At 40.4% G+C, this 21755-nt stretch overlaps 1 protein-coding gene across 1 annotated transcript; it reads right to left on the reverse strand.

Annotated features, from left to right (window-relative positions):
- Positions 1-13764: 13764 nt before the first annotated feature.
- Positions 13765-20949, reverse strand: tunar (TCL1 upstream neural differentiation-associated RNA; the record flags this gene model as incomplete). Its single annotated transcript, XM_083923907.1, has 2 exons — positions 13765-13950; positions 20914-20949. The coding sequence occupies 2 exons, from the start codon at positions 20947-20949 to the stop codon at positions 13765-13767; spliced, it is 222 nt and encodes a 73-aa protein (XP_083780033.1).
- Positions 20950-21755: the final 806 nt, after the last annotated feature.

The following is a 21755-nucleotide window of genomic DNA, read 5'->3' on the forward strand; positions in this document are numbered from 1 at the left end:
CATATTTTTTTTGCGGAAAATTATGAAAGAAAATTACTATCTCAAAAACTAAGGGGCAAAATCGAGTCTTTGGTATGAACTCAAATAAGTTGGATAAATATATAAATATATAAAATAGCAATGAAAACATGTAAAACATTTATAAACAAAATGTTCATATTTTATATTGGATATACTCAAATACTGTAACTTTCCACCACTGATATAAACTTTTTTAACACAAATCTAAAGTATTTTGAGTTATGGAGAATTTAACGGTTTAACAATTCCAGGAAAGATAAATTGACCTAAATACAGATGTGTGTATATTTTATAAGGAGTGGACATCATTTGCCACAGAATGAATATAGATCAGTGGGAAAAGCCACACTTTTAAAGCTGAGGACATCATGTAAGTCACTAAAATCTCATGCAAACAAATATGGTTATGCTTTACATTATCGGTGTCTTATCCTATTTTATGTTTTGGCTAGATACTCTTTGTTGTTACCTTCTGCGTCAGCTAGATGTCAGCAGCTGACAGAGTTTAGTGGAAATGTTGGTATGACCTCATACATTATCCTGCATGTCAAACAATATTCTCCTACATTATCCTGCATGGCACCACTAGTACTTTACTTTTTATTCTCTTATTCTATTGCATTGATCGGACGTTAATTAATGTATGGAATAGACTAATAAAATGACCATTTTTAATTACAACAGCTTCTAATATGCATCTTGAATTGTCTAGGTACAGAATATCCTGAAATGGCTCCACCCCCCTGTATCCATCAGAAGAGGGCAGTGTGTGTCTTCTCTCCTGCTCTCTCCTCTCCTCTTTAAAACTGACTTGTCTTTGGAGCTGTGAAAATTACTCTGGCCGCTCAAATGAAGACATCCCCTCTGTTTCTTGGCAGTCATCTGCACACTTGCTTTGTCTACCTACGCCTGTCCTTACAGCACTGTTTAAAGTCAAACAAAGCCACAGTAGGCGTGTGTTTTCAGCCCGACAGAGGAAGGTGCTTGAGTCCAATAGGGGGACAGCAACTGTGATGATTGTGACCCCATTAAAATGTGACTGTGTGCCAAAGCTGGACTGGACTGCTGTTGCTGCTGCTGCTGCTGCCGTTCAAACACTTGATGAGGGGACTACTACTTTATAGCAAACGCTAATAACTAGCTGTTGTTTTTTGTTTATTTCACACATTAGTTTGGAACCATGGAGAGGTTTACTGTCTGTTTTTGTTTTGTATTTTCACAGGTTACATGTACTAGGCTTAAATGTGTCCTTACAGTGTAAGCTCTCCCAGTCAGGTTACGTGACAATTATTTGCAACTTAGCTGGTGTGAAATATACAGACCTTATGATACCTGAAGATAAAGTTTACTAATTTTTGACCTTAACTTTGGCTGGTGAGCATGGCGTGCCGTGGCTTACTGTGGTGAGGATTAGTTTAGGTTCTTGCCGTGAAAAACCCTGTACAGAAACTTCTAGAAGAATCTTAGGATTTTAGTTTTGACATGCTGACGCTCACTGTACGAAATATGATTCACTTTCTTATGTAATTCACCCCCTTTAGGAGAAGTGTTACTCGTTCTTCAAATAAGGCTTGCATCAGCCTGTGTCATTTTGGTCTGCATTATAGTGTGGATTTCTGTCATTTTTCAAGGCAATTCGCCTCTATCCTCATTTAAATTCAGTTGATTTTCAGTTTTCAGTTTTATTAAAGCATTATACTGCATAAACCACTGCAAGTTAAGAGAAACCTCTGGATCTCTTTTATCAGTGATTGTAAGTTGTAACTTATGGCTGCTGTTAAAGTATTTACCAATGCGTTTGATTAAGTTATAAGCTATTACTAAGAACGACTGCAAGGTTATGAAAAAAATCTCCTTCAGTATGACAAAATATACTGGCAACCTGCAACATCTGTAATTCAAGTTTTATTTGTGATGTTCTTACATATGTTGATTTGAAAAGCTACACTCTTTCCCCAAAGTAGAATAAATACAGTACTCATACATGTTGTCATTTTCATCTGAAAACATTGCACCAGTGCAGAAATCATGCAAACATAAGATGCTCCCTGGATATACCGGGGATGTGCTTCCAACAGCATGAATGAGTGAATGTACATTCAGCAGTTGCACGGTGTGTGTGTGCCACCTCAACAACTGGACTGATTGAAGTGCACTGGGGTGTTTCAGCCCTTGAATACGACTGTGTCTGGTCGGTGGCTTTTTTTCTACTTAAACCTTGCCTCTGCCTGGCCTTAATCATTTGGCCAGGGAGTCATCCATTTCTCTCCTCTGGGTACAAATCAGACTCAAAGTGAGAAGTACAGTAAGAGCAAAACCCATTCTCTATGAGCTTATCCACTACAGTCTAAGTAGTTAGCAAGCACTGATTTCACACCAGCTCAAATCTATCTTGTACTTTCTAAACAGCAGTCTTTGCAGTTAAATGCTGGAGTTCATATGCAAAAAAAGTAAAGGACTGAATCAGTAGTATATCATACACACTGTGCTCTTTTTTCCATAACAGTCAGTTTTGCAGAAGCCCCATGGGCTGCACTCTATCGATCAGCTCAGCAGTCAGATAACAGTGACAGAGAGCTGGGAGCTGAGTCGTCCAGTCTCAGCTTGAGACACCACAGCTGTCCCACCATCCACTCTTCCTTCTCCTCTGCCCATTAAAAAACTGCTTGCTGTGATCTGTCCTTTCTCAAGCAGGCATCCTTTTCTTTATTTCTACTACAAAGTTTAAATGTGACCCCTGCATGTATTCTTTCACAGTAAAATCATTCAATGACTTAGTGAAGTCAGATTTACATTTTTGGTTATTAGCCTTTAAACAGTGACATGTATTGTTTTTTCCTGAAAGTCTAAACCATAAAACTTGCAGCCCGGGAAGCTGAGACGCAGCGTGAGCTCTAAACCACAAGTGAAAATCTACCAACTTAAGACTTTCCAGGCGGCTGACACAGTACTTAGGGAGATTAGACAGGATTTTTTCTTTTTTAGCTGACAGTTGACAAGAGAGCTATCTAATCATGTCGCTCTGTACTGTAACAACAGACCCTAAATAAATATGAACATAATTAATCATAGTCGGAACATTACTTGTGGACGTAGAGCTGAAGTGAAATTAACATAAACAGTATTTTTAGGGGGATTTCAACCTTTCTTGAAGCTATAATAGTCGAGGTCTGTACTTTAATGTGTTAACCCTCCAAATTTTGCTCATTTAATGCGATAATGGTTCCATAATCTGGAACGAGCATTTCATTGTTTCTAAAAATCCATGTACATTCTCAAAATACTTACGAAATACAGTTTAGTGTTGTACGAAACAGAGGCCCATAATGTTCTCTTCACTGCGTTGATAATGATGACCCACTTTTAGGTAAAGATGACTACAAAGCATGTTTGAGCTGTCAAGTGAGCATCCTTGGCTTGCATCCTAAATGCAAGACAAACTGTTTTCAAGCATCTTTACCTTACAATGACTTTCTCTTCCTTGTCTTATCGACTGCTAATAAAGCAGTGTGTGTGTGTGTGTGTGTGTGTGTGTGTGTGTGTGTGTGTGTGTGTGTGTGTGTGTGTGTGTGTGTGTGTGTGTGTGTGTGTGTGTGTGTGTGTGTGTGTGTGTGTGTGTGTGTGTGCGTGCGTGCGTGCGTGCGTGCGTGCGTGCGTGTGTGTGTGTGTGTGTGTGTGCGTGCGTTCCTGTATGTGTGTGTATGTTTTAGGGAAAGAGGAGATGGATGTGTGGGTGTGTTGTTTGCATGTGTTTTATGATCTTAATAGAAGCATAATGATACGAGAACAGTTTGGCTGAGACATAGTGAGGGGGAAACTAATGACTTTTTTCTCATTACTTTCCACTGGTCAGGTTTTCGCTCCTAGTTTTTCAAACTGTGCAAAGGTGGCAGACAGGTGAATCACTCACATCAAAGTTGTGCTAAGATGTACTGTATATTCTCCTCACATTTTGTGCAAGGGAATAAAACACATAATGATGCTTCTATTTTTTAAAAGAACATAAAACATTTTTTGTTCGTATTGTGGAAACGGTTTCTAGGGTTCAGGTTTTAGGCCTCTGGACATCTCGATGTGCTGTCAACTGCTACTATACTGGAGCAGGGCTTGTGTATTGTTGAGACAAGATGTTTTTCAATCCTTTTTTAAAAGCTAACATAGCCTTGTTTTTCAGTAGCTACAACATTCAACATCTGGGAGGACACATCAAGCTGTTTTTAATCCCAATCGGAAAAGTATTCAGTTGACGTACGAACAAATCTTTAACCTGAACCCCCGAACTGAGCTCACCGCACTGAATCACAATTGTCATTGTTCAAATCAGTAGCTTTTAGCAGTTGAGCTCGTAGAGATGTTGACTGAAAGCACCATTGTGAGCTTTTCCGTGACACATAATTACTACTTCCTCACTTGATACGATGATGTGATAACTATCACAAATGGCCACTGAGCCTTTAATCCTTAAACTGCCAGTAGGCCTAGTTGTGTACTGAACTGATTGTGCGAGCAACAGACTGAACGTAGACGGTCAGAATCTGCGCCGAACATCTCAGTCATGCGTGATTGATGTGCATACTGAAGTGCATTTCAACAGTGATACGATTGCTTAGCTTAGGAAACAAGCTAACAAACTAGTGACTACAAATCTTTAAACTGACCTGCATAAACCAATTTGAATGAAAACAAAGTCATTTCCACCTCTATAGCAAGCTAGGCTAACTAGCTTCCACGTGGTCACTGGTAAGTGGAAGCTAGCTTCACTTGCCAACATATGGATTTATGATGGAGTGCTAAAATCACAGAGAGCCCTTTAGCTAACAATGATAGTGCTCCTAGCTGGTTAATTCTGTTGTTGCCATTGGAATTGAAGTGGTATTACGAACTATGAACATAGATATTGCACTAATCAAATAGTAGTAGCCTACCAACATTGTCAGTCAATACCACAAAATGAACCCCCTACACAAATGTTAGACACATAAAATGTTTTTTTAGTCACTATGATTTTGACCAAATATGTCAAAACTAGTTATAGATTTCCAAGCAGTAAAGGATTTTATTTCAGTTTGACTTTAAGAAAGAGTAAAATACCACTATCACCCTGAAAATCTTCACTGCACTTCCTGCACCTTCCTAACCCTCTTCATCTCACCAGTAGCCTAAAATAAGATCTCAAGAGAGGACGGCAAACATTTGTGATCTTAAGCAGCTATATCTTGGCCACAGGTTGATCTGCAGCAAAACACTACTGAAAACATTATTCGTGCAACAAAAAAAAAGAAAAAAAGATTTGTAATCTCTAACAGTCAAGCTAACCCTGACACTTTCAACACTTTCCTCCCTCAAGTTTTACATTTATATCAGGATTTGTTATGGTTTTCAAGCCCGTTCCCTGATTTGATCACAGGATTTCTTTTTCTCTGCATGAATAAATGTGGAGAAAGGCAGCTGGATATGTGCACCCTTTGTGACAGGAAATCTATATAGGACACATCTGTTGGGGAAATCCTCTCAGCTCTCTAATTGAGGGAGGACTTTGGATCCAGGGAAGTCACGACATCGGTACTCTGGAGTGAACTGCGACCTGGTTAGGTAGAAAAAGTGCTGCTTTGTTTTCCAATTTCCGTCAAGCTTTTGAACTTCACCTTTGACTGTGAGCACATAAGGCATAATTGGTAGGATAGACCAAGATGTGTCATGTCAAGATCCCCACTGGAGATTTCACCCTTAGATTTCCAGCTCATACAGTACTCACCTTTTTTTTTTTAAATCTCTGTAGTGTATTCCAGGAGGCTGCTGTAGCTTATTTTACGTTCAAGCTGTTTCCTCTCTCCTTCAACCTGCTTCAGATTCAGTTAGTGGTTTCCTACATTTCCCAGAATGCCTTTTGACCACCCCATAGAATATGCAATAAGGCGTTTCCATTAGGGTAAAATATGGCGTCTCAGAAAGTTTCAGGGCACGCCCTCTCAAATGGCCGTTCACTCGCCCTGTTTCCATTACAAAAAAAAAGGCCCAAGAGGGATTTAAGAGACTCAGAAGTGACGTATCACTCTGAATGGGATTGATCGTGAGTAATAATCTGATCAGTGTTACAGCAACGCACCACTCTTTCTTTGTGTGTGTGTGTGTGTGTGTGTGTGTAAATGGAAGCGAGAGAGAGAGAGAGAGAGAGAGAGAAGGAGCATGCAGCAAAGGACAATGGGTCAGAATCCAACTCGGCCGCTAGCCTGTGCAAAGTTGCGCTGCGTTCTACTACACCACTGGATAAAAGTGTCTAATCTACTTCGCCTTGCTGTTGTGGCATCTGTACTACCACACGTCACATCCCACTGAGAGCTACATCCAATCAGCAACCGGGCTTCTCTCAGGGTTTTGGGAGGCCGCTCAAACAGCCGCTCGAGCGACTCGCATGCAAATTAGGGGCGTTTCGGCGAGATAGACCCGCCTCATTCCGGGTATTCAACCATAGTGAAAATGCCCCTATTGTGTGCATCCAGCAATATTGCATTGGGCCTGTATGTGTTTAGAAAAAAAACTGTGATAATGATAGGCTATTCAGAGCAATGCAGTGAGTTTTTCAAGTCGAGAAAAACAAACACATCCTGGGGCCTCATGTACTAAGAATTGCGTGGCTTTCTTACTAAAACATGGCGTACGCTAGAATCCAGAAACTGGCGTAAGCACAAAAAAATTCAGATGTATCAATGTGTGCGTACGCATGGATCCAAGGACTTTTCCTTTGTACATCCCAATCAACGTGGAATTGAGCGCACATGCAGAAGTGCTAAACTCCTCCCTGTCCACGCCCCCATTTAAATATGCAAATCAATGTAAATAGGGCCTGCACCGGGGATTCCCTCTCTGCACTATCAGATTTAAACGATGAGTAAAGGTAAGAAGCGCAACTTCAACGAGTCTAAGCTCGAAATTTTATTAAATGAAGTGGAGACCGAAGAGCGGTTTTATTTGGTAGCCTCTTTTCTGGGATAAACACAAAGAAAAAGACATTTCTGGGGAGTGTGTGTGTGAGGCAGTGAACGCTGTTGGGTCGGAGCAGCGCACAACCACTGAAATAAAAAAAAAAATGGTCCGACGTGAAGCGGAGGATTTCGGCCCACCGCCGAAGTATCACCGCAACGGGCGGGGTGACAGGAGGGGAGGAACTGACCCCCTTTTGATCAGAGAGTGGCGGCTATTGTGGAGGGAACAGCTCTAAGCGGAGTTGTGGGGGGCCATGAAGGCGACACAGATCATCCTCAAGGTAAATGTGTTAAACTCAGAAATGTCATTTTACTAGGCTGCTCACATTACACATGCTCGTGCGTTAAGTTGCCAGGATATAAACACATTGACTCATGTTTAATTACTTCATTTTTTTTATTATTATTTCTCAATAGACGATGAGACAGGAGAGGGCTCCTCCCTCTGCACCGTGCGCCCTGTCGTCTCCACTGGCTCCTCCAGCACCACGCGCCCCGGCGACTCCACGCCAGCTGACGTCCAACCGAATGGCCGTGTTTGCTTTCACAAGCTGTGCTGGAATCACAGGAGGAAATAGTGAGAGCAATCCGTGGCGTCAGTGATCTTCTAGATCAAATTGTCATTGCACTGGGAGATATTTATCATGCAATAAATGCACGTACAAAGTAAATCGTGTCCTTGCCTCTTTACATCATTGAAATCAGACGCTGACGGGCCCGTATCGCTTTGCGGGGTGGGTCGAGGTTGACGGGTCCGGCATCCGGTTCCTCTGGTGGGGGGGATGTGCTCTGGCAGTGGTATGCCATGGCGGTGTGCCAAGTTGTGCAGGACACCATAGGCCAGCACGATGCGGCACACCTTCTCAGGTGTGTACAGCAGCACCCCGCCCGACCTGTCTAGACAGCGCCAGCGCCCCTTCAATAGGTCAATTGCCCTCTCAACCACTGCCCGAGTTCGGGAATGGCGGTCGTTGTATCTCCCCTCTTGGTCGGTGCCGGGGTTAGTGAGAGGGGTCAACAGCCACGTTCTCAGGGGGTAACTATATATATATAAATCACACTACTGTTCGCGGGAAAAACAAACAGGACAAAATAACTGCATTACAAGGATTGACAAGACTGATCCCACTTATATTAATGACTGCAGAGGTTCCAACTTTACGCACGCGTTTATTGAGACGAATAATGAACACAAGGAGACATTCTTTTTTCACCAGGGAAAAAAACAAATACACATATTTGAATGCGCGTGTCCAAACGGGCATTGTGCTGGTTTAAATTCGGGGCGCATTAAACGGATACATGATTTACTCACCGAGAAGCCACCCATCGCGCACCGTGCCAGCCTCCAACCTGTTACCAACCATGCTATTGTTTAGATTGAACGAGTCATGCGTTGCCAGAAATCCCAGAGTGGTCAGCACCTGGTGGGAATGGACAACCCCTGGCTCCTGAGCGTGTGTCGTTCTAAGTCTGGCCGCGGCTCCGCGCACAGCTCCAGTAACACTGGCCTCGGCAACCCGAAACGACTCATGAGCCAGTTGTCGTCATTTGCAAACAGATCTTCCCGCTCTCTAAACACCCTCTCACGGCTGACATAACCATTTGCGATGTCTTCTAACAAGGCCAAGGCTGCCATTGTTAATTCCATTTTTTATTAAATTGCGCATGCTTTTATATCCTTCTCCTTATTTTATATCCTTACGATTGCAAACACGTGTGTGTTAATTGTCCATTAATGTGTCTCTGATGCGCACATTACACTGAGGATGAATTGTTTTCACATAACTAACAGTTTCCCAGCATCACCTCTAAGTGTCGCCAACGAAACAATAGCTGTAGAAACGTGCGTACGCCAGCCATGAAGTTTGCGTGGCGCACCGCACATTTCCACGGTCATTTCACTTTTGATACATCCGAACGTTGGCGTGGAAAATGGCGTACGCCACGTTTTTGTGCGTACGCAACATTGATACATGAGGCCCCTGGTCTATTGAGGAAAAAGATTGTCTGCAACTTACCATATATTTGAGTTCTGATGTTTTTTCCACTGCAGAAACTATCCCTCTTGTTCATGACTAGTTATCTCAAAGAATACAAACCATTCAAACCAACTGACAATACTGCCACTTAAGTTAAACTGTGTTTAGTAATGCTAGATGAGATTTTGTTTGGAGATAATTTCCCATCAGAACATCAGTAGCCTACTAATTTGATTGTTGGCCATTGAGGAAGCTTCCCCCTGCTTTTACTTTTACCCCAAATCTGAAATTTGTTGTATAGCTCATATGGTGGAATTTTCTCTAAAGGAATAGTTTGACATTTTAGGAAATACTCTAACTAAGCAGACAGTTAGCTTAGCGCAGCATAGATATTGGGAATGCACATAAACAGCTAGCCTTGTCTTGGTAAAGAAGAAAGGGAATAGGCATATTCTCCAAAATGAAATACTCTTTAGTAATCTTTCAATAAACAGCAGTTTACCATACACTAAGGCCAATCCTAGTGCTTGAACGCAGAGCGTGTTTTGCCAAGAAAAGAAACAGGATCCATACCAGAGCATGAATACATGAATACAACCGCACAGCAGCGGAGGTGAACATCAGATTCAATCATCCCGGATCAGCACACTTTTTATATTATATAAAGCTGCAGCCATGAAAACCCATGACGTTTTTTCATCCATAACTGGATCCAAGTTCGTAAGCCATACATTATCTGTAGGTAGTGTTTAAAAAAAGTGCTATCAAATTCCTGTTTGGATTCTTACTCTGAACGCACTATTCTGATTTAAACTTGTTATTGCAAAAAACAGATTACACATTTGACCCTTTTCCCAGTCATGTTGGATTATTTTCACATTGGGTGTGATCATGCTTGAAGGGTGGTGTTTTGGAATGAAAGAAGTCTCTATTCTCTTGATATGGTTGTCGGAATACAAAACCAGTGAGTTTATGTCCTACTGGAAACTTTGCTTTGCAATGTGGCATTAAATTAAATGTGTTGCTGGCTGCCACAGGTTGAATTGCCTTTGAATTTCAACAGAAGCAGCCTGACGTTGCCAGCCATGACTATGTCTTGTTGATTTGGTGTGGCTTGTACGGTAGATGGATTAATCGCCTGCACAGCTTTTCTGTGAAACCATCAAAACGATGTCAGCTCAGCTAGATAGAGATGGAACGTCTGCACGGACAATCTGCTCGCTTGAATCATCCATCTGCGATGCACCACAATCTCCTGCACATTGTTCACCAAGCATCTTTCAGCTTCAAAAGAGGGAAGGATTTCCAAAGGCTGGGCTGGATGACTCCTGGATCCAGGTGAAACAATAGCTTAAAGCAGGCTTCTGGGCATGTGTGAATTTAAGCAGCTGGGGTTTCTCAAACAACGCTGTTTTTTTCTTGGTTCATTGCCTAATCTGTTATATTTAAAGAAAAAGTGGAGACATGATGTTTTTAGTCTCGTTTCTTTCTCCTCCAACAGGATTATTCCAGTATGTTTCCAGTCACAGAGCACTCTTAACAGAGTGGGAAATTATCCTGACACATATATGACCTTAACGCCAAAGGAGATGAAATAAAAATAAATTTGCATTCTGTGTCTTTGTCCTGCTAGCTTTGTGCTCCGTCCGTTTTTCTCCATCTTTCAGACGGATTTGCGGCAAGACAGAGACTTGCAGGATGTAACGCTGTAGCCTCGTTAAAGTCTGGTTTCTCCTTCCATCTTCTTCTTTAAGGCTTTGTTGTAATCTCACACAGCTGTCAGATGCAGAAGAATATAGATTTTTAAAGATTTTATTACAGTTTCTACTTGTGCTCATCACTTTTTATCTCAGACACCATGATGTTGAATCTGTCAAAAATGGATGTATATTGCATTTAATGAATGTAGTGGATTTGTATGATGCTAAGTGTGTTGCATAAACTGCATCTATTAGGCTGACCATTGATCTCCATCCTTACAAACCAAGACAAAAGCTCCAGATGAAATCAGTTTCAAGATGTATTCATTTAATTCTTTTTTTAACCAAACCAGGCTGAAAAACTTACAACCCTTCAAATCGTCACCCACAAGAGACTATTGAATGAGTTTAAATAGATTTAGCATACACATAAATAAAACATAAATAGAATTTCAGATTACATAGCCTTAGGAACGTTAAATAAACAATAAGGATAACAGGAATAATCAACTTTTACCACAAATATGAATACATTCGCAAGACTTGCCCATGTGCTTACTCAGCTTTCATTTACCTTCATTTTATAAACATCACCCATAACAAAAAATGGCTGACTTCATTAACTAAGCCATAGAAATCAGTCCCGTTATGAATGCAGGGGAGTGTATCAGTATGGGTGTTTTCCTGCAAGCTGTGTGACGGGAGGCCTTATATATGATACACTGGTTTGTGTTTTCCTTTCCTTCACCTCTCCACTGTTGAGGTTGAGACACTTTGATCTCAGGCACTTTCTGAAATCATGAGGTGGTTAACCGACGAACACAAACGTAATTTTTTACTCATAATGTAGCCTGTTGTCGTCCACAGCCTTACATTCTCCACATACTGTACACTACTTATAGGCCTTTTCTCATCTCTGATAGCTTTGTTATTTAAGGAATAGTTTGACATTTTGATAAATATTAGACTGGAAAAGGTGAAAATAACAAAATGCAAAATTCACAATGCACCTAAAAGTAGTTGTTAATTAGTGAGATTTACACAGAAGTTGAATCTGTACAAAAATCTAAGTTTAAAGTTGACAAGTAGTGTTCTTGGCTGAGGACAATGACTTTGTAGAGTCTTGTCGTCATTGCAAGGTTGCCAGGCAACCAGCAGAGACTCTCAGAGCGTATTTTCCAAAATGTTGAATTATTCCTTTAATGCAATTTTATTAAATGAGTCTATAAATGAGAGATGATTAAGAAGTTTGTTCCTGGTAAATCATTTTGCACGCCTCTTAAGCAAAAAAGTGACCCAATCTGATTCAAGTTGTACAATCTGAAACGTGCTGGCCTGGATTCTGATCAACTTATTAATGCAGAAATTATATTTGACACACTTTCTGCTTATGTTTGACCCTTAATTACAAAATTGTCATATTTCCAGTCCTGGGTCATATCAAATTTAGCTTATGTTTGAAGCTACTTCATCTTGGAGATGAGTTGTAAGATATTGAGGACAAATGACACAGTGTCAGTTCAGTCAATCAAAGAGAAAATACCAAAAGTTACTCTAAAAATTCCTGTGATCATGTACATTTCACAGTATTGTCCAGTGTGGTAAAACCTGTCTTACACTACAAAAAAGAATAAAAATTAGGTGAGTTGGCCCAGGTCTGGAAATCACCCAAATTCTACATTTCACAATTTAAGAACTTAAGAAAAGATTTTACATGTTGTTTAAGACAAAAGTAGGGTACTTTTATAAAATTACACAATAAATACGCTGTCATCAATAAAAACAATATGACACAGACACATATTTACAATAAGTGAAATTTCTCTCAAAGGAGTAATAACCTGATCATTTTATACATCATGGAAACATCCATTTCCTCATGTTTTAAGGCATACAGTCATTATTCACAAGTCTAAGTTTTGAATCAGAGATACACGAACTGAGGTTGATGGCTGAAAAATGCAGAGTGTCCTAAATTCTATGTACACTTATGCGTGAATGGGTTACAGAGTGATCATGTCCCACCCACTAGTTTGTAAATGCATGTTGGTATATACCTGCAGGCTGAAATCATGTAAAAATGAAGTAGCTGCATCTGCCCAACGAGTAAACGTTTTCCTCAGTTCTCCATAAAAGATGCTCCTCGGCTTCCAGAGCTAGGACTTTGACACGTTAAAATCTTTTTCTCACAAATGGATGCACTTATCTCAACATTGATGACCCTAAAGTGATGCATTAAAAACTTGAATAATAAATGATAAGCTATTTTGTACTGATCTGTCTAATCTCCCACCATTTTATGTCAAGCTCAATGTCAAGTGAACCCATTTCAGCACTTTAAACTGACTGAATGCACTTTAAAGACTTTTTTCAGTAAATGTATGTTAAGCAACTTAGACTTGTGTGAATATAACCCATTTTCAGTTGATATAGTCTTCAGTGAAATAAAACACCATCCAAAGTCATTATTTTACACAAACAGTGAGAAGTACTGTATAAAAACAAATATTAAGTCAACGTTTCCTTTAACATGTATGTTTAAATCTTATACAAACTTATGTTTGTTGTGTTTTTCTGTGAGAATCTTTGAGGGAAAAAAATATAATAAATAGCAATGCAGATAACTGTGTTTACCTTCTCTGTACATCATGAACATTATCCCCCAGACGTAAACCAGATAATTTCCTTATTTCAGTAAATAAGAATATCGGAAATTGTTTTCAAAGTGTCTCTTGCTCTGCAGTCTTTCATGTCCAGGGGTTGGTAAAAGCTGCATCTTTTGAGCGTCTCTCGTCATGCATTTATGTACAAGTCAAACATCAACAGGTATTCTGAATAATTCTACCTGTAAATGAGAGAGAAATGAGACAGTTTCCCATTGTCTTTGTTGTTTGAAGTGATGCAAGAGGGATGCCATATGGCGATCAGATAGTCTTAGATCCAGTTGACCACTGGGAAAGTTCGGCCTCTTCCTTGCTTCTCCAATCTTCATCTCCAAATCAGTCAACATACTGAAGCTGCAATTGCACATATGAGCTCTGACCTGCCTGCTGATGAAGTATAACAAGAGTTATAGACCTACAAGGTGGTGTAGATGTAGACAAAGATGATGACTACCAAGTTGAGAACGGTCCCAATGATGCCCAACATGGCCAAGATGCTCTCCTCCTTACTTTCCTTGTCTTGGATTCCCTTTTCCTCATCACTGTGGAGATTGTTTACCATTTTCCCTGGAAAAGTCTGCAGTTTTCGTCTCAGACCAATCTGGAATAAGCAGATAAGAAAAAAAAAGAAACAATCCGTTTGTTAGTTACTGCAACTGTTTAATTTGTCCTTTGAAGATGGTCTTTGCACAGCGTATGCTGGACAGCGATAATGGCAATAAAACAAAAGGAAAAGCTGCACTGGTGAGATGTTTGGAGAGGCAATAAATAAATATACTAAATATACTTAAAAAGTAATTAACAAAGTGGTATTTCTTTCTTCTTTGATCCCCATGTTAATATCAGTGTGAACATACTGCTAACGTTAAATGGATTACGATAAAAAGATGGAAAAGCTGCGTAAAATACACACAAAAAATGATTATCTTAGAGAGCCACATCTGTTTCAAGTCCACGATTTATCCATAAACTCAAGAAAATATGTGGGAAATGATTCTGGTCTGGGAAATACATTAGCAGATTTAAGAGTCTGTGCTTTGGATGAAAAAAAACAACAGATGTGTGATGCTTTTTCGGCATTTTGGCAAGTTCAGAGGAAGGTTTCTGTTTGTGTGTGAAAGGCAAAAAAAAAAAAATCTGAAATAAGTTAATGTGTGGTAACTGCAAGTCATATGTTATATTTTATACACGCTGTTTATAAAAAATGTATAGGTCACATCAATCTAAAATGTTTGATTGACCATGGGAGTGGGCAGAGGATTGGCAGAGGTGTCCTATAACCATCCCAACAGATAGACCACACACACACAAGCACACACACAAACACACACATGCACGCACACACACACGCACGCACACACACGAGCGCACACACATGCGCACACACACGCGCACTCACACACACACACACACACACACGCACACACACACAGTAGGAGACCTTGGACTGTAAATGTGTCTACTGTACTGCTGCATGGTGCTGCACCAAGTTGCCTATAAGTTGCCTCTGTAAAGCTATGTTTTATTTAAGGATACAGGAAAGATTTCCCATCAAAACTAAATGACCTTTCTCAGTTCCTTTAATAAAATATCATCATCCCCCCGAGTTTAAATGGGTAAAAAAGGAAGTCAGTGAACATGCAAGCGTTAGAATCTCAGCTTAAACTGTTTCATTAATGTGAAATGAAGAATCAAACTACTTGATGATTTCAATCAATTTACATTCACAGAGCTAAATAGACGCGACATGTTTTTTAAAAAATTGGTACAAAATGCATAGTTCCTCATTATAGGCCTCATAATAACTGTATGCTTCATGTCAGCTTTAATCCAGTTTTCCTACAGTACAGTCTTGTTGAGCCGATTGTCAGGCAAATGATTAGGCAGGAACTAAGTCATGGTTTGCATTGATCATGGTTGATCTATTTTTACAACAACTGTATGTTTGGATTCTGCAAATTGTGTTTTTCACTACAAATGGGATACCAAACTGTGAAAAGCACTAGAGTGGTTGAATAACTCAGACAGGTAGACACATTTCCCTAATTACTTTTCCTATAGCAATTAGGAATATGCTTTTTCTCCTTCTTAGAAATGGTTATTACCACTGATATTTATTTAAAAAAATATTCCCCCCAGCTGCTGTTCAACTCCTGTGACACCATAAGTTTACGTCTTATATGAACACTAGTATACCATTCTTCATGTATTTTTCAGATATTATGAATATGTTATAAAGTATGATGTAAGCAGTAGCCTGTACACTATGGTTCACATAAAAATACCGTGGTGTGTTTTTTCTTTGCTTGATTGACATGCTGAACATCAGAGGAAACGCGTTGGCAGCTCTGTGAGGCCCGGTGAGTGAAAAAAGACAGCAGAAAATCCTGCACTAGACTCAATTCAGCCATGTTACTTTTTCAACTGTGATCCGGTACACGCTCTGAGTGCCCGCATGCATGTGTGAGTTTTCAGTAGAGTGTGTTTGTGTATTGATCGGTTTAGCTCTGGGTGGAGTATTAGAAACTAGCTGTATGTTCTCCGCCCGCAGGCTCAGCAGCTTGTGCAAGTTGGCATCAAAATACCTCTCAGGAGAGAAGTGCTCTTTTTTTCAGGTCAATAGGTTTTGATACTCCAACTAGCAACAGTAAGGCTTGTAAGCTCATGCAGAATAAAAATATACCTTTCGACAGGGAACTGTTCCTCTTGGTAAAAAGCTTAGATGCAAGATTAACGCCACATTTGATGACTTTCAGCCGGTGTTGCCCTATTGCGCTGGTTTCTGTCTAATTGGGCTATTTCGATTACGTTAGGCAGGGACACATAGAATTGGACTGGGAGATTAATTTGGACTGCTTTTGTCAACATTTGGCTTAGTTTTGAAACTATTCTGAAAACAATATTACCAATCAAGTTAACATAGTTCACTTTGTTGTGTCCACTACTCATTTTATGTGAGAAATATTTGATTGAGAATAGTTGCATTCAATCATTGTTAGCAATAAGGGAGAAGATACATTTACATCATCATCATCATTGGCATTGATTTTCCATAATTCTCTAGTTATAATAGTTTAATTAGGTTGAATTTTGTGGCTCGCAATTCATAGCAATGTTTGATCTTTCTATTGTGGTTGCACTACAGAATCAGGGGTGCATTTGTAATTTGTGTGTTTAGCTGTCCGACTCCACTCTGTGGGTTTGCCTATTTATTCAACATTTTATTTTTGGTTATTTGATGCCAATATGAAGCTTTGTATGCGTATGATGTGTTTTCAGTCAGTCAATCTGATCTGGCAACACTGCTTCCAGCATGTGTTTACAAAAAAGATGGACTTGGCTATACACATGGTGCCCTTTTTTTGTCTGATTTACTTTGAGAGAGAGACTTGCAATAATAAAAACAATCCTGTGCTCTCTTTTAATACTGTTGTGTAGTGAGACTTCATGGGATCTCAGCTGGACCGGAAAAACACCCCACCTAAACGATAAGTCATATCTTATTCAATGTTTATTTGCCTTGACATTTGTATTGCCTTGTGTTTATACACCTGAGGAGGAATCTTCCAGAAGACACTGTGATGTTGTCCACTCACATTGTCACAAATTCAGGTGCAGAAAAACCCAATTATACTTAAATATTTTTGTTGTCTGGCAATGAATATAAATTCAGCTGTTTTAGAGTAATTGACCTTTACAAAATCCCATATTATTGAGGCTCATTTGCAGGCCGTCCTTTGCGATAATTGAAAGTTATTTAACCTTTTTAAGGAGCTCTGCCAAAGTAGAGGTTTGTCATGTCACCAGTGCAACTTTGTTCCCCCATTTCTTTGATTTACTGATTGTGTTCTTGGACAGTTTGGCAGAGGGAAAAGGTCTTGGCAGAATAGGGAAATCAGACTGACTGAGCTGATCACAGTAAGATAAAGGCAGTCATTCTAATAAGTTCAACACGAGGCCAGTTTTGCATTTGGAATGTTTGATTTTAAATGCCGAGCATAGAAATCATAGAAAATTTTAAATTGTCTAAATTGTAGATTGAGCACCATCAGAGCAAAAGGCTTTTGTGTTTATATGAGTTTATATGAAAGGTTTTTCATACTGTTAAAGGCAAACGCCTTTTGTTCAGGCCTGTTTATATATACAGTTAAGAGCATGAAACTGATTGTCATTACTGAAAGGCTAACATCCCACACTGTGACTCTGAATGAAAGCACTGTCCAATCCATTGTGCTCTTGACGCACATAAAAACCCAATCAGGTTATGTTCCTGTGTTAAAGCGCGCCCTCCGCCTCTGATCTGTAACAATGGGCTTTGATTGCCTCTCCTGGGGAGCACTATAAACAGGGCTTCCCTCAACATGAATGGAGATCTTTGTGTGGCGCGCTGGATGTGCCCTCATGCATGAAGACGCCTGCTCGCTGCTGATATAAACAAGCGCTCAGCAGAAAAAGAAAAAAAAAAGAGGGAGGGAAGGAGGGAGGGTGAATGGAGTGGGGAAATGTGCCTGAGGATGTTGAGGGGGATGGAGGAGGACGAAGAGGAGTAGTGATGGAAAGTAAATAAGTATACAAATTCAAGGAACTTCAAGTGTTTCTATTACATACTACTCTATACTCCACTACAAAAAGTCCTCTTACCCATATGACCTCATATGTTATTTGTTCCTACCCTCTTTGACCCACAGGAGCGTTTCCTGAATGAGAGCTCCTTGCTCCCTGTGGCAGCATATCAACACTTCTCTGCTTACTTAAACAACAAGAGTTGCCGTTTTAGAAACATAGTTAATGTTGTGAGATGGTCGCAGTATGGTTAGGTTTAGCCAATAAAACTATGTGGTTCGGTTTAGAGAAATATCTAGTTTAGTTTCAAATAAGTATGATTATATGTAACTTTGATTGGTTGATTGAAGCCTTTATTTAGACAGGGAGCAAGCTCTCTTTTGCACAGACACCCTTGATTACAGTACATAGAAAGCAAGAGAAGCACACAAAACCTTACTCTCTTAAATATGTGATGTAGTGACATTTGTGATGTAGAATACCGTAACTACAGTATGTTATGTATGTACGGTAAATTAAAATATGTCAACGTTGACTTTTGGTTCCACACGGGACACTGTGTTCTCCTGGCTGAAACTCCTCCATTCACCCAAACTCCCTACTTTGTCGTTCTTCACACTGAGTCACCTGACTTCCTTCTTTGCCTTCATCATAATAAGGCAACTAGAGACTATAAACGTGAAAATGGGTTGTAATAAGGGTCCTATGGGTCGTTTTTTGGGTTCTCATAAAATGCTGTTTACCCATTGATGCATCCGTATTAATGATCTAATAATGCCAGATATGATAATATATCTGACATTTTATTTCAGAGCGAATACTTTGATACTATAACTCTATTTTACTGATAATAATTTGGTACTTAAGTTAAGGAAATTAATGCATCTTCCAGCAGTGAAGAGGAGGAGGAGAAGGAGAGATGGTGGTAAAGGAGGGTCCTGGCTCCAAAACCTGCGTGCTGAGAAAACAGCTTTACCACAGAGTACAGCTGTGCAACACACAGCAAACCCTCTGGGTGCCTTCCTCATCCAGCATCTCCAGTGTTCAACAGAGATCGTTTGGTTTCAAGTGGCAGCCAGTGCTGGCACTTGAACGCACCTGTGACTCCGTGTGTCTGTGTAACACTCAGGACAAGCTACTGAGGAAAGTCAATGAAATATACTCACATGGCGTGGCATATCGAATGAAAGGATTATTAATCCAGTCAAGATACAGAACACGGTGTCTCCTCTTCTCCACCTCTTATTGATTAGTCATTTGAATGTGTGCTTTTCTAAGATAGGATTTAGTTACCTCGATATTGATTCCTGTTGTCACTCAAGAGCTCATTTCTAACACAACTTCGTCTTAACTTTTCTCTCAGTGGTTAATCTGAGCAGGTCTGTCAGGGCCACACGTGTTTCACATATGATACATGCGGCACCTCTGGATCAAAATGTTTTCATTCAGAATGAAAAGCATCTCGTAAGGCATCTCACACCTGGCTCCTCAACAACCAGAAGCGTATTTGTATAAAAATAGCAGACGGACAACATTGAGAGGGGAGGGAAAGAGGGGGAGAGAGGGGGGAGAGAGAGAGAGAGAGAGAGAGAGAGAGAGAGAGAGAGAGAGAGAGAGAGAGAGAGAGAGAGAGAGAGAGAGAGAGAGAGAGAGAGAGAGAGAGAGAGAGAGAGAGAGAGAGAGAGAGAGAGAGAGAGAGAGAGAGAGAGAGAGAGAGAGAGAGAGAGAGAGAGAGAGAGAGAGAGAGAGAGAGAGAGAGACATAGCCATACCTGGGACAACAAAACCAGATACTCCTGCTACACCTAACAGGAGCTAACATCCTCAGATCAGATCAGTGGAGAGTAAAACCTTTTGCCACTTGGATAATCCTGAGTATGTCAAATGACTCCAGATGCTAACAGAGTCTGACAGGCAGGAGTCGCTTTTGGCATTGTTATAAAATGGAATTAAAGCAAACGGCTCCCTCCCAAGTGCATATGTACACACACACATGCACAGGCTGAGAGAGACACACCCTCTCAAGTGTGTGTGTGTAAAAGACACACAAGTGACACGCTGACAGAGACACACATTCAGAGTATCACATACAGAAACATACAGTCTAACAATGCATATATGTAGAGAAATTAAAATAAAAAGAAGAAGAGGATGAGAAGGAGAAGTCGTGAGATTTTGTTTGTCGTGAAATTGGTTGGGATACTGCCAATTGTGTGAGTGTGACCCATTTTCCATAACTTGTTCTTATTGGGGGAAGTGACAGATCTATTTTGGATAGGTGCAATAATTCCATTTGCAGAGAACATTGTTTTATTATTATTGATCAAAAATGATGCAGTACACCACAGAAAAGTCCAAACAACGGTGGGATGAATTAACGGACATGGGATTTTAAACAAAGGTGCCTGGTTGCCAATAATACAAAAACATTCCTGTGCATCATTTTAATATGAGGATAGTGTAGTACATTTTTCTAAAGGTTTTATGTTTGCGGAAGCTTTGTTTGGTATCATTTCAACTACATTAGCCTACACTGGATTAAAAAAAACTGGTTGAGTCACTTCCATACAGACAAAGCTAAAGAGAATATCCTGCTGTCCTGTGTGACAAGAATTTAAACTTGGTAGCAACATGCATGAGGAGCAACTCCCAGGGGGCCATGTGGATGTGTTTTCTGGACAAACACAGCTAATAGTATCTCACAGAGTAAAGCAGACGAGACAAAACACTCTTTGACTGTCAGGCAACATTCAGGGTGTCTCTGCCACCTTAATCAATGATTCATACAAAGACAACTGAGCCTGGAAATATCCCACATTTATAAAGAATATATTATGATGCATAATAAATTCATAGCTGAACACCGTCACGCCATTTAAAAATGGTGAAAGATTCATTAAGTATTTGTTGATCTACAGTTGCTCTCCACATGACGATGATTAATAATGAAAAAAATAATAATAATAAAAGCTGTGGATGTGGCGTGGAAGTGGTACACCTACCTTGCAAAGCATCAGGAATAACATAACATTGGACATGCTGGAGGGGGACGCCTTTCTGTAGTGCACAGACATCCCTGGCAACTAAGGTGAAAGTCGACCCCTTTCATCCTTCGGCTGTGGAGGTGCACAGGATCCAGAGAGGGCAGGCTCGTGTTCCAGGCAGTCCAATTTCAGGGCTCTCGTTGGATGTCGTACCCTGCAGCGCTCCAGTGTCTCCTCCCGGGATTTCATCTCACTAGTAGCCAAGTTCTAGCTGCCATCACTTTCTCCTCCTCAGCCTTGTGAGAGCTGAAACTGTTCTGCCCACCACCTCTCGGCTCCTCTTTCTCCGTCTGTTTTGTTATCCTCCCCACCTCTGCTTCTGTCTTCTCCTCCTCCTCCTCTTCTTCTACTTCTTCTTGTCTGTGAGGAAGCGTGATGTCAAGTTGAAGAATGGAGTCAGTTGATGGGCAGATGGGGGTGGGAAGGTAACAAAGCCGTTGTTTCATGTGAACATTTCCATCCTCCTTTTGTCTTTATTCCTAAGCTTTCAAAAAAAGAGATTTCAGTCAAGCCTTATTAAAGGATCATCTCCTCTATCAAACTTTTATGCAGCTCAGCAATGTAAAACATGTTTAGCTGATGTCTTGACTTTTAAATGTTTCATGATGAAAAAAAGAAAGGAAAAAGGCACCCCTGCTGAAGTGGTGGAAGTCCCTGCTTGCTCTACATGATGTGTAACCTAACATACCTTTTCATGCGCTCCAGTGGCTGAGTGTGGATCCCTAACTAACTGAGCAGAGCGTGAACACTGGGCGGCTATAAGAGAAAGACAGGGAGAGTGAGAGAGGAGGGTGCTGTGA

Source organism: Echiichthys vipera (assembly GCF_963691815.1).
Source record: "Echiichthys vipera genome assembly, chromosome: 12".
NCBI lineage: Eukaryota > Metazoa > Chordata > Actinopteri > Perciformes > Trachinidae > Echiichthys > Echiichthys vipera.